Source organism: Lutjanus erythropterus, chromosome 12 (assembly GCF_056507025.1).
Source record: "Lutjanus erythropterus isolate fLutEry1 chromosome 12, fLutEry1.hap2, whole genome shotgun sequence".
In the NCBI taxonomy this organism is placed as follows: Eukaryota; Metazoa; Chordata; class Actinopteri; order Lutjaniformes; family Lutjanidae; genus Lutjanus; species Lutjanus erythropterus.
In genome coordinates this window covers 30,290,008-30,306,083 of record NC_139328.1, presented here as the reverse complement: position 1 = coordinate 30,306,083, position 16,076 = coordinate 30,290,008, and the positions used below count along the sequence as shown (strand labels likewise).

Genomic DNA, 16,076 nt, shown 5'->3' with positions numbered 1-16,076 from the left:
TGTGTTTATATGTAAATGATAAGGGTGGCAATATTTCATATTTTTCTGTCAGCAAATCCCATGAATGGAGCAAAGCCAACAATGCATTAGTCCGTCTCACAGTATTCTCTGACTTCCCTCTGCCCGTCGCCCCAAGCCCATTTGTCCATTAGTGACGAAAAATCTTTAAAAATAGCTCAAAAAACATAGACTTTCCCATTTGAAAAAGGCTAAATAATTTCCAAAAAAACAGCTGGGAAGCTGCTATAGTTTTTAGCAAAACAAACATTACTCAAAAGGATTAAATGGAGTATTTGTTAGGGACTATTTTCAGCAGTGAATTTGGTGATGCTAAAAATAATATATCCACAGCCCAGTATTTACTGTATGGTACAAGAACAGTGTGTGCAGGATTGAGTCAAAATAAACTACAGTGTGTATTCATGGTAATGAAGGAATATTTCACCCAGTGTAACAGCTCACTTGTGTGTTTCTAACAGCTCTGTGACACAGAGTAATAAGATATATTAAAGCAATATCAAGAGGGAGTGCTGTTGTACTGAATATTAGCACAAATATGATGCAGTTATAGATGATCACAGGTGTGCTGATATACAGAACAACAGCACAACCTCCACTGTGATATAGCATTTATGCAAAAGCTATACAGGCACCGTTTTTTAGTTAAAAGTAATAAACAGATTATAATTTCTTTGTTTATTAAATCATTGATTTGGCTCTGCCAACACAAATAGTTACGCAACTGGATTTGGCCTGGACTGTTGCCAAGCAGGAGAAAACAATTTCCTGACTAACCGCGGTACAGACCAAACAACAGGACCCTTAGACAAGGGTTGTCTTGGTTCACTTCCAAACAGACTCTGGTGCAGTTTGTTTGTGGTCTGAAAGCAAATGTACCAACCACAGGATTTTATGATAGCAGATATGTGATTTTGGCATGAGAAATCCATCTGCTGATCAAGAAGACTGTCCAGGACACCATTGTATAATTCATCTGTTAAACCATGCATATATTTTTTGCAAAAAATCAGACTTTCCATATTTCAGGTCCATACAAAAAATCCTGAAGACAGAAATCGTGAGCAACAGTTTACCAGTCTATGTTCTTACATATATAATGTGTTTAGAAGGAAAGACTCCTTTTTTTTCCCCTTTACACAGCCTTTAATGTTACGTTTCTAATTGTACAGTTGAGTGATACTTACGGTCAAAAATCCCAGGGCAGTTATACACTATGTCAGTACTCATGATGCCTCTTATCCAATCAAATTACTTCACCAGATTGGTTTTATAATAAGCTTTGTCACCCTAGACAATACTTGTTAGTAGAATCAACTCATTGCTGGTTTTGGTTTTTTAATCGGATTTGTTGATAAAAAAAAAAATAGAATATCATCAGCCTTTTTCTTTAATAAATGCAAACAGATCAGCCTCATCGCATGCATGCACACACACTCACACTTATATAAGACTCTGAAGTGTATATTGTACTGAATACACAACAGCCCTGTAATCACACAGTCTAATGACTGACATCCCATAGATCAGAGAGGTGGCTGACAGCATTAATGTCGACACACGTGTATTTTTATTGAAGTGTCTGAGGCACTTCTGCAGGGCCTGTTTGAAATGAAAGCATCATGTCTGAGACATGCCTCCCACACGGGGACCTCCTCCCCATTAAGTCTACATTACATGTGAGCGCAGAGGCCCCTGTCTGACACAGACACGTGGGTACTTCAACAAGCCACGCTGGTAATGAGAGGGTGTCAGCATTCGCCTCCCCCCACCGTGCACACACATCTTCATAAGAATGTGATTATTGGAGATGACAGGCAGCTTAGGGAGCGACCATTTGAAATTGAAATCATCTAGTATTACACTAAAGGGAACTATTAGCCAGCTGAACTCAGGATGGAGAGGCAGAGGCTGATTGATCCCTCTGCACATGCAAACACTCCGCATGGAAAAGCTTCGCTCAGAGGCAACAGTCAAAACAGCCTCGACGCTGGTCAAAACAGTTTGGCTGCAAATTGCACTCAGCCGCTGCAAACATTTGCATTTGGATGCGTCATGCTTTGACTGAGCGTTGTACGGATGTTTCATTATGTTTGCTCTAAACAGATGGGAATAGTGATAAAAAAGGGAGGCAGGTTTGTAGTGAATCAAGCAGGAAATTCATTTGTCAGAAACCCATCAAAACACTCTCATCTGATGGCAGTCAAACGGGGAGAAAAGGTGAGATGAATATAGATCGCCTGTTTCGTGATGAGGAGGCTGCTGAGAGATGGAGTTTATCAAGGTTATACAGTTTCTTTGTGAATTTCTAGGTAATTCCAGGTTAATGGGCTTAAGCAACAGGTTGTTAGCTATGCTTTGACTCATCAACAAAACAAAACTTCTTTCTCAAAGCCCTGCCGACGATACCTGTGTCACCACCCCTCCTCCTCCTCATCATCTGTTCTTCTCCTCCTCTCATGTCCTTCTCCCTTTTACCTTTACAAACCCACACCTTTCCATACATGCTTCCTTCCTTACCCTCCCATCATCTAGCTGCAGAGGCGTAAGCTAGCAGCCCAGTGCACACTATTAATACGGGCCCTTGAGCACGTTGTTACATATCTATCTTCCTAAGTTAACATTAGCTGCTGCATGGTTGTTGACACACCACTCAGGCTGTCCGTGGGCTGGAGAGTGTTTATAAAAAAAAAAGTCAAAGGAATCTAATTTAGGGAGCTTTGCTACCTTCTCCTCTTGTTAATTTCTCTCTTGTCTTTTCTTACTGCCGCTTTTATGTTTGAAAGACACAACTGCTCTCTCAGCTTGCAGATGTGCTCAGCTTGTCAGACTTGACAGATTTTGTCCCTAAACTAGCAACTGAAAATCATGTTGTCTCATCACATGATCAAATACTGACTTGACTTTGGACAACATCAAAATACGTATGACCCAACAATCATCATTGCATTGACAAAACAACAAGAAATTATTAAATTCACTGAATAGTTTTATAGTTTGTGTATAATAAGTATATAATTTTGTCATAGATTTCTACTGATTGACTATTACTGAATACTTTACAAAAAAGAAAAGAAAAGAAAACCAAGATGGAGATGTGTTTACTTTTTCAAGGTCATACATAGCAAATAGCACAATTTGTAGTTTAATTTAAGTGCCAAGTACATGGTTGTGTCTAAATGAGAACCCCAGACCCACCAAACATCTTGCAAGAGTGATCGTTTTAACCCAAACCATGATCTTTCCCTAATTCTTACCAAGTCTTTTTGTCCCTAAACCCAAGCAGGTGTTGGAGATAGTTCAGGTGTTTTGAAGTGAGGTTGTATGAGGTCAGTGTATTACATGCAGTACATGGTGGTTGGTACACCCCCAGTTCAGAGAAGCAGAGAGGAGTCACAGCATGAAGCTAAGCGATGTATAACTACAGCAGAAAAACGTATTTTGGCCACAAAAAAAATCTACCTAAAGATATCAGAATCAGTTTAAATGTGTGCTATTCAGAGTATTTTCAGCACTTTACCTTGCAATCAGACGGCCTTTTACTTTGGCATTACATTTTCTCAACTGCAGTGCTTCTTTATTCACACACATAAGAGCGCCTGACTGTGCCGCACAACGCATTATGCCACAGATCAGCTGTTTGGGTCATAAGTTGCAATATCAATATATATATATGTTATAAATATATAGTAAGTTTTTTTGTGTGTGTATATATTTACACACACACATACACATATATACATACATATATTTATATGTGAATGGTTTTAGCTTTAGACAACTGTGAGCAGTTGCTCTGAATATATACATCAACACGCATGCAAGATCAGTATAACTGCATTAGGAGTGATTTTTTTCTGCAGACAATTATAAAAAAACACCCCAAGCCTCTACCTGCAAAAGTTCTTTTTCTGTAACGTATGATTCATAAAGGTATCCGAACGGCGAACAGTGTTTTGTCGTCACTGTCATATTCAGTCCTTTTCATATTCTTGTATTTGTACAGCTGATCTGCAGCGTAACATAGTGTCCCTCACAGGCGCACTTATGCACCAGAATGCAGAAGTGCTTTGGTTGACAAAATGAAGTGCAGAATTACAAGGCTGTTGAGCAGCAAGGTAAAGTGGTGAAAATATTCTAAATATAGTGTACATTCAAACTCTAGAATATGTTTTTATGATGACCCAATTTGCAGCAGTACATGTGACCACGTCACATTTCTGATCCTGTTCTGGTAATATTCATACACATGTTGGGCACGATGGTCACGTCATGTGTGCAGCTACACAGACAGTAACGTCACAACCACAACAGCACTGGTCACAGCCACACACACAGAGACACGCTGGCATGAAGTCAGCATTCAAGAAAGATTCTAAGAACAGGATAAAGAGAAGGCAGACTGAGCAGCTGACGGTGTCGCCCGAAAACTGGTAAACTTTCTAGCCTCTCAGGCAAACATTAGCTAGCAGCAGACTGCAGTTCAAAGACAGTTAAAATCTCACCTCCAGTTCTGGCCGAAGAATAAATAACCTGTTGATGCAATTAGTAAAACAGTCTCTCATCCAGACTTGTTTAATGTCTCCTTCTGTTTTTCTCACTGCAAAACTTAAATACAACAAACTCTTACACCGCATCTGTCTGCAGTCTGTTTAGAAATGCTTCCACATGAGATCACGTTCCCTATGAGATCTCATGAGAGATAAATCTCTAGATAAATAATCTTAATATGATAATATAATAAGGCCTGGCGGTAAGATGGAGCGCTTTTGAAGAAAATTTAATAGTCATTGTTTGTATGAACATCCATTACATTAAGCAAAAGTTACAAAAGCTTGTGTAATCGTAATCAGCAGGTCAGACCCTTAAAAAATTACAAATCGTATTCGGCCAAGAAAATTGCAATCAGTGCATCTGTAGATAATACACTGATTTTGGTACCTCATACAGACTTCAAATATCCCAAACTATCCCTTTAACCACAGCATTGTCACATTATAAAACAATTAATTAATTTGTATAACATGCACGATGAGGAACCAACTCATATGAATCTCATGAGAGTTTTGCACATTAATGGATTCTCTTCTAGACATGACCCCAACACATTGTTGGAGGGCCCGCTCTCTCCACGGGTCCTCCTACCCCACAGGCCCCAGTGCAAACACACTTCCTCTCATGACATCCAAAACACCGCTTTCTCTCTTCCTCTTTGCCTCATACACATTCTCTGCTAATCCCTCGCTCCCATCTGTTCGCCACTGTGCCATTTTCCTCTTACCTTGTTGAGCGTGATGACGGCTTCTTGGTTCACTCCGGTGATGTTAAATGTGTCCCCGGTCTCCCCCTCCAGGATGGTATATTCCAGCTTGGCGTTCTCGCCCAGGTCGGCGTCAGTCGCCGAGATACGGCCAATCTCAGCACCCGGGATGGCGAGCTCAGAAACGGAGAAGGACCACATACCTGTGGGGAGACACATGACGGCGGACTTTTGTCATTTCATGCGCTGATACACTTCATTTGCCAGTTAAACATTTAATTTTGTCTTTTGACCTGCTTTCAAATTGCTGTTGGCCACCTGCGCCGAGCCAGTATTTACAATATTTCACTCAGATAAGAACAGCATTTAATTTAACAGAACTGAGAGGATGAAGGCGAGAGATAAAAAGAGGAGAAAGGCAGAGTCTGTGTTTGAGCGCTCTGTATTGAGATGTTATTAAAAGGCAGGTAAAATACAGCCAGAAAACCTGCCGTTAAAGGTAAAAAAAAAACTAAATTAAAAGAAGCTAGGATTAAAAAACAGAAGGAACAGAGGAGATAAAAAAAAAGCAAAGATTACAGGTAAGAAAAGCTGCTCTGTCTCCCTGAAAACATTTGAACTGGATGATACGAGCTAACTACTCATCACAAACAGCCACTTTTTAGTCTTGCAGTCGTCCGTTCCTTCCTTCCTCCTTCTAACAAGTATTACAAAAGATAACAGGCTCTTTTCATGTGTGCCGCCATCATGCTTGGGCCCATTAAAGCAGCTCCAGCTTCTGCTGGCTTTGCAGTTTATATTATAGGGACACGCGGTACATTTCTCTTATGATTCACCTAATGCTCCTATCTGATGAAAATATGGAGTACCACACGCACCGCAGTGCATCTGTGAACTCGCATTACGGCATAAAAAGCACAGACAGGCATGCAAACATCAATTCAAATATCCACCTACCACTTTACCACCTAACACACACACTCACAGACTCACAGGGGCCGCCGGCTGCTCTGACAAGAATAAGTATGGTAGGAAAGATAGAAATTGAGCGAGGGAAAAGGTAAGATATCACTATTTGGCTGGCACACACAGAACAGACAGGCTCATTCACACGGAGCTGTTATCTCCTCAGCTAAAGCTACGGGAATCAGATAGACCTGTGAACGTGAGGGAGAACAACATTCTGCACGCGCGTCGGGTTGACAGAATAAAAGATAGCCAGCACTTCAACAAGACAGTATCGGGGGCCAGCACGCAGTCAGACGAATTCCGTAAATCTGACGACATCACAGCGAGGCGAAGCGTGTGAGGTTATTTCACTTTGTGGATCAGGAGTACAGTTCAGACCGGCAACCAGAGTTATCACTCAGGGTGTTTGATTGTTGGCTTTTTTCAAAGTCTGTTGATGTCCAAATTGTGATGTAGGATTAAATATTAATTTACAAAAACGCTTCGACAGGTCCTCCAACCTAAACCACAAAACAAGTTATTTATCAGCCCCTTTGAAAATACACACGGGCATTCACAGGCGCCTGAGCAGTGGAGCGAATGCAATATTCGGTTTGGGGTAGCAAAGGTATGGTTTTACTACCCCCAAATAATGCAAAAATGATAAATAATATTTAATAAATAGAGCAAACTTTTGCACCCTTAGTCTAATTTCAGTTACCGTGGTGAAAAGAAAACTATAGTACAGTATAAGCCTTGATACATTACTGAAATATTACTCAAGTACAGGAAAATGTACTGTACAAGTGTCCCCACACACCTGTGGCTCTTTGCTGCGTGACACCCCCCCTTCTCTTCACCCTCCTTTCCTGTCTACTCTTCAGCTGTCCTATCAAAGGAAAGCCCAAAAACATAACTTAAAAAAAAAAGGAGTTTTAGTTTTACCATGCTTGTGGGCGTGACTTTTGCCACATGTTATCATTCATGCACAACCAATGTCTTTATGATAAAATGACGCACTAAAGCACAAAAATTATCAACAAGATCACACAGGCGTCATGGTCAGCCGCTTAATTTCCAGAAATTACAACATTGATACTTGAAAAAAATTGACGGCCTTTGTTTCATGAAAGAACTATTTTCTCTCTAGTGGCTTTGATATGATGACTGACAGAGACACCTGACTGGTCCATATTTGAAAAAGTCACGTGTCGCTTCAAAAAAGTTCGACCAGGCTGTCACTTTTTGTCCGTGCATCAACCGACCGATCACTGTCCCAACTCGCATGTGTCATTCAGCACACTGTCACAGGTTTCATCGCTCTGATTGGTTATGGGTCTATCCAGTTTGTGTCTGAGAGGTTGGCCAGGCTTGAAATACCCCTGATTAACATCCCCTGACCCCAGACACAAACATGAAAGTCTTGAATATTTGGATTTCTCATTCAATATAAAAGAGAGTAAAAAACATTGTCTGTGAAAGTTATTTCTCAGTATGAAAGTCCAAATAATATCTCAAAGATTTCTCCACACTAAAACTTTATTTTCTGTATTCTTTTATTTATTTATTTATTTTTTACATTGAGCCTACAAATACTGGAATCAGCAAAACAAATATATGTGTAAGTTTGACTAACAGAATGCAAACTCCCCCCAGGTCGTTAAAACTAAAACCAGCATTGATTCTTGGTAGGAAACAGGGTGTAAACAGCAGTTTGCAGTCTTCAACTATCCACCCCAACCTTCTCCTTCAAGGCCTGTCTACACAGGAGGACGTGTCCTTTCAGTCGTCCATCTCACAGCACAGATACATCTCTCAGAATTTGACCCAAAGTGTATGTTTACGCTTCCAAGTCGATTTTATTCTGTTTTACATGCGCAGCTTCAGCAAGTATGGACCCTGACTGGTGCCAAAACACGGATGACCTACTGTCAGCCACATCCTCTGATTACATCCTGTGAAGACAAAGGACTGAAGCTGCTGCTCTGCTAACATGCTGCTGTCACTACATCTGTGTAGACAGGTCGTACTGTAAGAAGCTTCTGCACTTATGCAACAACATCAATTTGCTATTTGGATAAAGGTTAAAAGCCTGTCAGACAGACGCTTTTTAGAGCTTTTCTTCTAAAGTACCTTGTATGTCTTGATCACTATAATAATGCAAATTATGACAACAGTGGTGGACAGCCACTCAGTGCATTTACTTAAGTAACATTTTGAAATTCTTGTACTTTACTTGAGTATTTCTTTCTTACTCCACTACATTTAGTTTTAGTTACTTTGCATAAATTGATTATTAATACAAAATATAGATCAATAAATTATAATATAATATTATGGGCTTCCTAGCAGAATGTAAAATTATTAAAATTAGCTGCACCTTTACCAGCCTCAGTTTTAAAGACATGTACGCTTCAATGCATCAATAATTATAATCCAATATGATATCCATTCATGTCAGATGGACATAAAAGGTGCTTTTACTTTTGAAAAAGATAAAATAAATAAATCATAAAATGACTATGATATGTCATCAGCTGAAAGTTGACAAACCACTATGTCAACAGTGGTACAGCAATGGTGTTCTCCTTTGAAATTTTTCTGTCATTGTTTGCCCGGTTCACGTTTATTAGGATCCAAATTGATGCCGAATGTTTGCCAAATGACTAAGTGTCTGTTTATGAGTCGAAAGAAATCAATACTAATCTTTTAGAAGGAGCAGATGTTTACAATTAAATTAAACTGAGCAATATGTTAATGGAGTCTGGCAGGCAGGAGGCAGACAGTCACTGATTCAAATTCCAGAGTGTGTCTTTCCAAATCAATTAGAGAAATAAGTGGCTTAGCTTTAAATTGACAGACAATTGACAATGGAGGACTCGTCTATGCTTGTTATTGTGAAATTATAATGTTGCGCTTGTCTTGTGCTCCTGCAGTGTTCCTGCAGCCTGCATGAGCTTCCCTGAGACTGGTGAGAAAGTGGTGGGAAGCAGCCACATCGCTGGATTTTGTGTGAATGTAGCAGCATATAGCAGAAGCGAACCTTCGTCTTGTCCTCAGTCTGCTCTGCCCCGCCCTCAGTCAAACAGACATACAGACAGAGAGCAGAGGAGAGAGACAGCAACCTCACACCCTGCATGCTGTTACTGGCAGGTCGCTACACACCACTGCCAGACAGGCTGAGGCCCAGAAACATCTAAACAAAGCAAAACATGAGAAAATTATAGTACACAGGCAGAGGGCATGGTCTCTGCAGATATAAAAATCCTAGTAAAGTAAGATTTTGAGTACAGGACTTATTAAAGTATCTCAATACTTCTTCTACCACTGTGTGACAAATATCTTGAGAAAACTGGCAAAGTGCTGAAAATCCCAATTGACAGCAACTGGTTCTTATTCCTGCTATCCATGATTCATTAGCCTCTTGTCTGGAAGCCACTTCCAGTTATCCGTGCAGAACATGGGCTCTTTTTCTGCAGGAACCGAACACCACGGCAGATTCCCCCTGACGAAACACAGTGTCACCCCTGTGGTAAGGACATCCATCTGTAAGATGAGCTATTTAGCTGCGTTTCATACCGAGCAGGATCAGAAAGTATTTTTAGATTACACATCAAAAATCGAACACAATGAGGCAAAGATGAATTGAAATGGAAGACAGGGGAAAAAAAAAACAGTAACCCTGTCATTTCCTGTTATCAAATTAAGAATCATCATGTTATCACTGCTGTAACAGAGTCAGTGTGTTTGCAATACGACCGCCAGGATGGTTTTGATGAGATTAGATCAAATTCCTTCTTCACCGAGATGAAACCACAGTCAATCAAACAGTTTTACGTTTTTCAATAAGCTGCGCTTTATTATAAAGTTGTTTCCCACTATAATCTCCATGTTTACCTGATTGGCTTCTATTAATTGCAGGTTTATTGTCAGAGGGGAAGCCTCTTCTGGAAAATACTATACAGATCAAATTTATTATTAGTTTGTTAATGTTTTTTTTCCCCTCTGGTGGCTGCTGCTGCTGCTGCTGTAATGGCTGTGGGACTTTTGCCAACCGATTCTCAGTGGAGATTATATAACAGCACAAATGACACAAATTCAACGCTGACATTCAAACCGGGATTGGTTTTACATAGTTAAATATGCTTAGGTGGTTAGCTGCATGCTAGCGCCACAGCATTTCCTCTGCACACATTACAACCAGCGAGTGTGACAGTAGTATTAAGCTCACTGCCGGCCTTATGGCTCTAAAGGGCCATGAATTGGCCCCATTACCATATGCTGCTCTCCGGGCTTTTTTTTTTTACTTTACTTCATTTACCTCCAGGTGGAACAACAGCCTCCTCCTCCTCCTCTCCCTCTTCTGCAATTTACTTAAGGTGCTACACGAGGTGCTCTCAAGGATTGTTTCCCACTGCTTTAAGTGTAATGCACAGGATGTAATGGCTGGTTTCAATGCACTTACCATAACTTACAGACTAATAGCTACTTTCTGAAAGGAATAGAACAGGTTCAAGTGATTTAAGGTTACTTTAAAGTACTCGCTCAAGGAGTACAAAAAGTACTTGACAGTTCAACATTGAATGAACTCCCACAGTGCTGTTATTCACAGAGAGGAATCCAGCCTATTATTTATTTATCCATCATTCATCGCTCTTTAAGTCGCTGAATTAATGTCATTATGTCATTACTGCTATATGTTAATACTTTCTCACACTTCATTATTTGGTTTTCTCTTCTAATCACTGAACGTGTCAGTTTCCCTGCATTCTTAAATTGGACAAGTTGGCTCCGGTCCTTCAGAGTGATCACAAACACCAAATGCTTTTCTTCAGCTGGATCGACCCACTGAAGTGCAAATCATTTCAGGCCTGTAAGAGACAACTTTTCATGCAGCTCTGTCTCATCAGAATTATATTTACACACAGCTAATTTGCAACAGCAAATACATTTTGAGATAAATATAAGTCTGCCTCAACTATATTTTACCAACATAATGGGAAAACATTGATTAACATGCGCAGTGTTTATACTGAACATAAAATGTTCGCGCACAGCATATGTTATTTATTTTCTCAAAATACTGGCGAGTGCTAAATAATATCCACCGATAGCAGCTACTACATTAAATGTTTTTTTGTGGGTTTGTTTGCACACTCAAAGCACTTAAGATTAAAAAAAGATTTGGTCTTGGTCTGATTTGGAAAAAGTCAACGGTAGTTTGAAGTTAAAGGCAGCAACATCAAACCCGAAGCTACTATCCTCTCCCCAGCATTTACCGTTAAGTGCTTTTTGTGTTGCCAAAACCTAACCACACGCAAGACTCAGGATACAAACCCTGGTTACTGCTGTCACAGTCCTGCACATCTTAACCTGTGGTGTCTGTATGTAGTACTTCTTACACCAGAAAAAAATGCAAGGGAACATCATCCATGCAGCAAAAGGTTTAAGCACCACAAGCCGAGTACCGATACCTCCAAACCTCAGCAACTCACACCAAAACAATCTAGATGGATAAATAGCACTACAGGCCAGAGGAAATGGGATGAGCTGTCCCTTTAAGAGGCATCATCCCAAACATTATAACAAATTAGAGAACAAAGACAAAAAAAACATGTCAGCAGCAGTTTTCTTATTTTGCCTGGTAAATGTATACATTTTGAAAAGCATTTTATTTTATGTCTGAATCTGTTAGTGAGCTGTGACAATAAGAGTAGGCATAATGACATGTTAATCCCAGGAGAGATGTCACGCTCTCTGAAATTAGGTGAGGAAAAAAAAATGTTCAGTTACTATTGTCAGCAGTCGTGGAAGTACTACTCAACTACAAGTGAAAGTTGCTCAGTCAAAAGTTTACTTGAGTTAAAGTACTAGAGTACTTGCTTTTAAAAATGTATTTAAAAGTACAAATTACAAAGTACATTTTTTTTTATGTATATATGTATATATATATTTTTTTTTTTTTTTTTGGGGGGGGGGGCAGCTGAAGCTGTGACAGGAAATGAGGAGAGAGAGTGGGGGAATGACATGCAGCAAAGGGCCATGGGCAGGAGTCGAACCCACGGCCGCTGCAGAAGACTCAGCCTCCATACATGGGGCACATGCTCTACCAACTGAGCCATCCAGATGCAACCCACAAAGTGCATTTTCTAATATCAGTACATTGCTTTATTGTTTTCATGATGCATTTACAGAAGCTTGTAACTCTCTGAAACCATCTAATGATGCACTGATGCTTGTAGAACCACTCTGCTACACAAAGTCTATAGAAACACCTATAAAAACTTCAGCATAGAAATACAATCAAAAACAAAAAGAACAGCTGTTGTCATTTTCTGATGTAACTGTATTAAAATCACTGCATAAAATTAGATTGAAGTCAAATGTAAGGAGTTCTCCAAGTCTTTTAAATAACTGAGATTTCTTTCTGTCTTCAGGGGCAGGAAATACATGAATTATGTGGTATTTTTCACCCCAATAAAAACAATCCAACTTTAAAAGCTACCTAGAATTATTTCTCTTTTTCTAATTATAATAACATCTTGAGATTTAATTTTGTCTTTCTCTTTTTATTTGAGAGTTTGCTTGTGTTTGTCTGGATGATGTATTTTCACTTTTACATCAGTCCCAGTTGAGAGTTTGTACTGTGATTGGTTTCCTTCTGTGAGGAACATGTCATGTGACCAACTGCCTTTTAGGAAAGAAAAAACAGCAACAGCTGACTTCAAAGCTGTGCTTCACCTAAAAGTAACAAGTAATGACAACCTTCATAGAAATGTAGTGGAGCCAAAAGTACAATATTTGTCTTTGAAATGTAATGGAGTGAAAGTCATAAGTTTCCAAAAAAAAACCAAAAAACTAATACTCAAGTAAAGGACAGATACTCAAAAAATGTACTTAAGTACAGTACTCAAGTAAATGTACTTTGTTACTGTCCACCACTGGTTATCAGCATCAGAAATCAGTCACATTGAGCTGGAAAGTATCAGCATATCAGATATCAGCAAAACTCCAATACTGTGCAGCAAAAAACTTCACTTCATTTGGTATGTAATTCAAATAACATTATAATTACACTGTATATAAAAGTATGTGGACGTAATTTTGGGCTGTAATCAATATCTTCACATCATTACATGATTTTTTTTAGACAATATTGCAGCCACAGTTGGTGTTTATCCATTTCCTGTTTTGACAAGCCCTGTGCACAAAGCCAGCTCCAAACAGAAATGGTTTTCTGGGTATGGTGTGAAAGAACATGACAGGTTAGCACAGAGTCCTGACCTCATCCCCATCCAGCACCTCTGGGATGAGTTAGAACACCGTCTGTGAGCCAGGCCTTATCAAAAACCATCAGTGCCTGACCTCACATAATGCTCCTGTGGATGAATGGGACCGAATTCCTGGAGCGCCGTTCCAAAATGTTCAAGAGATGTTCAGAAATCACATACGAGTATAACACCCGGCTGTCAAAGTACTTGTCTGTATTTCTTATATCACCTGCTGGAAGAGTCCAGCATTCACCACATTCACAGGGCAGCCATTTTTCTCTGATGTCACATTCAAGGAGGGAAACTCAAATGTTGTTTCAGGTTGTCATACATGCAGAGAACCTGACAAATTGTTATGTCACTACTTACAGACTGACCAGCAACAGAAAGACAATGGATAGTAAAAATCTGGAGGGACAAGATAATAGATAGATAGATATTTGATAATCCACTAGCTACCGTAGCTAACATTAGCATTCAGGCACTTCCTAGCTAACGTTACCATTTGATAGTGTTACACGATACGATATGAAGAGTGTAAGTGTAAAGTGTTAACGCTAAACCCAAAAAACACGCTGGATGTTATCAAACTTGCAATGTATGCTAACATTAACCTTAAATGTTCTAGTTCAGTCCGTAACGTTATGTGACATTACACTGTAAAATGACACTTTCGAGGAAACTTACTGCAATAGATTTTTGACTTTTGAGTCACACCCAAACTCTTTAAATTAAATTTTGAAATAAATTCAACAAAGTTAAGCCGACCTATAATCTTCTGAATTGAAAATATTAAAATATTTCTAAAATCAATGATTCAAGTTTATCTAAAGAAGAAAAGTAAATTATCCCAACAAAAGAACGTTAGTTGATAAAACTTTCTGACCTGGTCGCAAAACTCAAAGATCTATTGCCGTGAGTTGCATTGAATTTATTTTTTTTTTTAACGATGTTTTTGTGGGGCTTTTTGCTTTTATTTGTTGATAGAGACAGCTGAGGAGCAGACAGGAAAGGGGGTGCAAGGGTGTGCCCCATTTTCTCAGCTCGCTTTGTTTTTACAGTGTATGCTTACTTTCTTTGTAATGTTTCATACAACAGAAAAGTTACAAGCACTTTAGCTATGTGTGTTTTGTGTGGCAGTGATGATGTCAGTGATTTTAGCTAGGAAGTGACTGAACGCTAACGTTAGCCGTTTTCTCACAGTAGCTAATGTGTTATAAAATCTGTTGTTTTAGCTTGAAATAATTACTATTTTCAGTTGCTGATCAACCAGGAAGTGGTGAAATGATAAAGATTTGTCAGACGCTGTAAGACTTACAACCTGGAACACACCAGTACAACATTTGAGGGTGTGTCTTTTATCATATAAAACTAGTTCATATTACAGTTGGGTAAAACATAATAACATTTTCACATTGAACATTGTGAGTGTCACACAACGGTCTCTTAAGTAAATATATTCTGCTGACAGAGTATGCCAACGCCCACGTGGCCCTGCAGGGGTCTGCCCACTGAAAGGACAGCATGTGCCAGTGAATCAACACTAAATGCCAGTTTATGTGGCGTGACTACCATTCCTACCATCTGGGACTGACACAGCACCAGAAGGCTGAGACGAAGACAACTCGAACAGAAACAGGGATGTTGCTAATGAGACAGCAAATTAGGAAAGTTATTTACAAGTCAGAGACTGTGGTTTCTATTGATCTGTGCTATTGTACAGGGAAGAGGGGCAACACACTCCTGCACTGACACAACAGTCCCCGTCATTGGTTTTCTCCCACACACACACACACACACACATCAATGGAGTGAAGCGCTTGAGCCTCGCACTCTCCTATACACACTTGTCACACGCAGGGAGCACCCACGAGGAGAGTGACAAAGGGGGTGTGATGCCGGCAAAGTAGGCTAGACCTAGTCATTATCAGCTTTCTGCTCACACGGGAGAGCAGCTGGCAACACAAGTCATACATCATTTCCACCTGTGATGGACTAGGGGGAAGAAAAAAAGGGGGATCCAGCAGGGGAGGGGAGAGCAGGGAGGGGGTACTGAAAAGGTGAGTGGCAGGGTGAGATTCCCAGCTCATTGTGCACATAAAGACCCTCCAAAAGCAGCACAGGTCTCTGATAAAATCACGCATGTGATGAAAATAGAGAGTCGCCGGGATCTGTCCTCTGCCTTTGTTCGTGCAGGTAAAGCCATTAGAGCGGGCTGGGAGGGAACAGCGTGGGCACACACTGGTTCAATGCTTCATGTCTCGCTAATATGGGTGCTCCCCGCTGTTTTGGCCATAATTGTGGCGCGGAGAGAAGATCGAAAAGCCTTCCTGTGCTGAATTTGGGAGCTACCTCACAGACAAGTGGACTCTCTTCGCGTCTCTTTCTTGCCAAGCACATATCAGCCTGTGCTGATTCTGTTGTCAAACCGGAGTTCACAGAGGGACGTGCCAATTGGACGGGGACTGTGGGTTTTTGCAGGTGATTGGATGAATATGGCCACGCTGGCACAGGGAACTGTTGGACATGAAGTGAAATGACAGGTGATGGGTGTTAATTAGGGAGCATGTTGATAAATT

General features: G+C 40.1%; 1 protein-coding gene across 1 annotated transcript in view; it reads right to left on the bottom strand.

Annotated features, from left to right (window-relative positions):
- The window catches only part of cdh24b (cadherin 24, type 2b), a 241,435-nt gene that overhangs the window by 48,021 nt on the left and 177,338 nt on the right, over positions 1-16,076 (bottom strand). Inside the window, exon 6 of the mRNA XM_084731957.1 lies at positions 5,300-5,481. Coding sequence (XP_084588083.1) covers positions 5,300-5,481 — 182 coding nt within the window. The remainder of the gene's footprint in view (positions 1-5,299; positions 5,482-16,076) is intronic.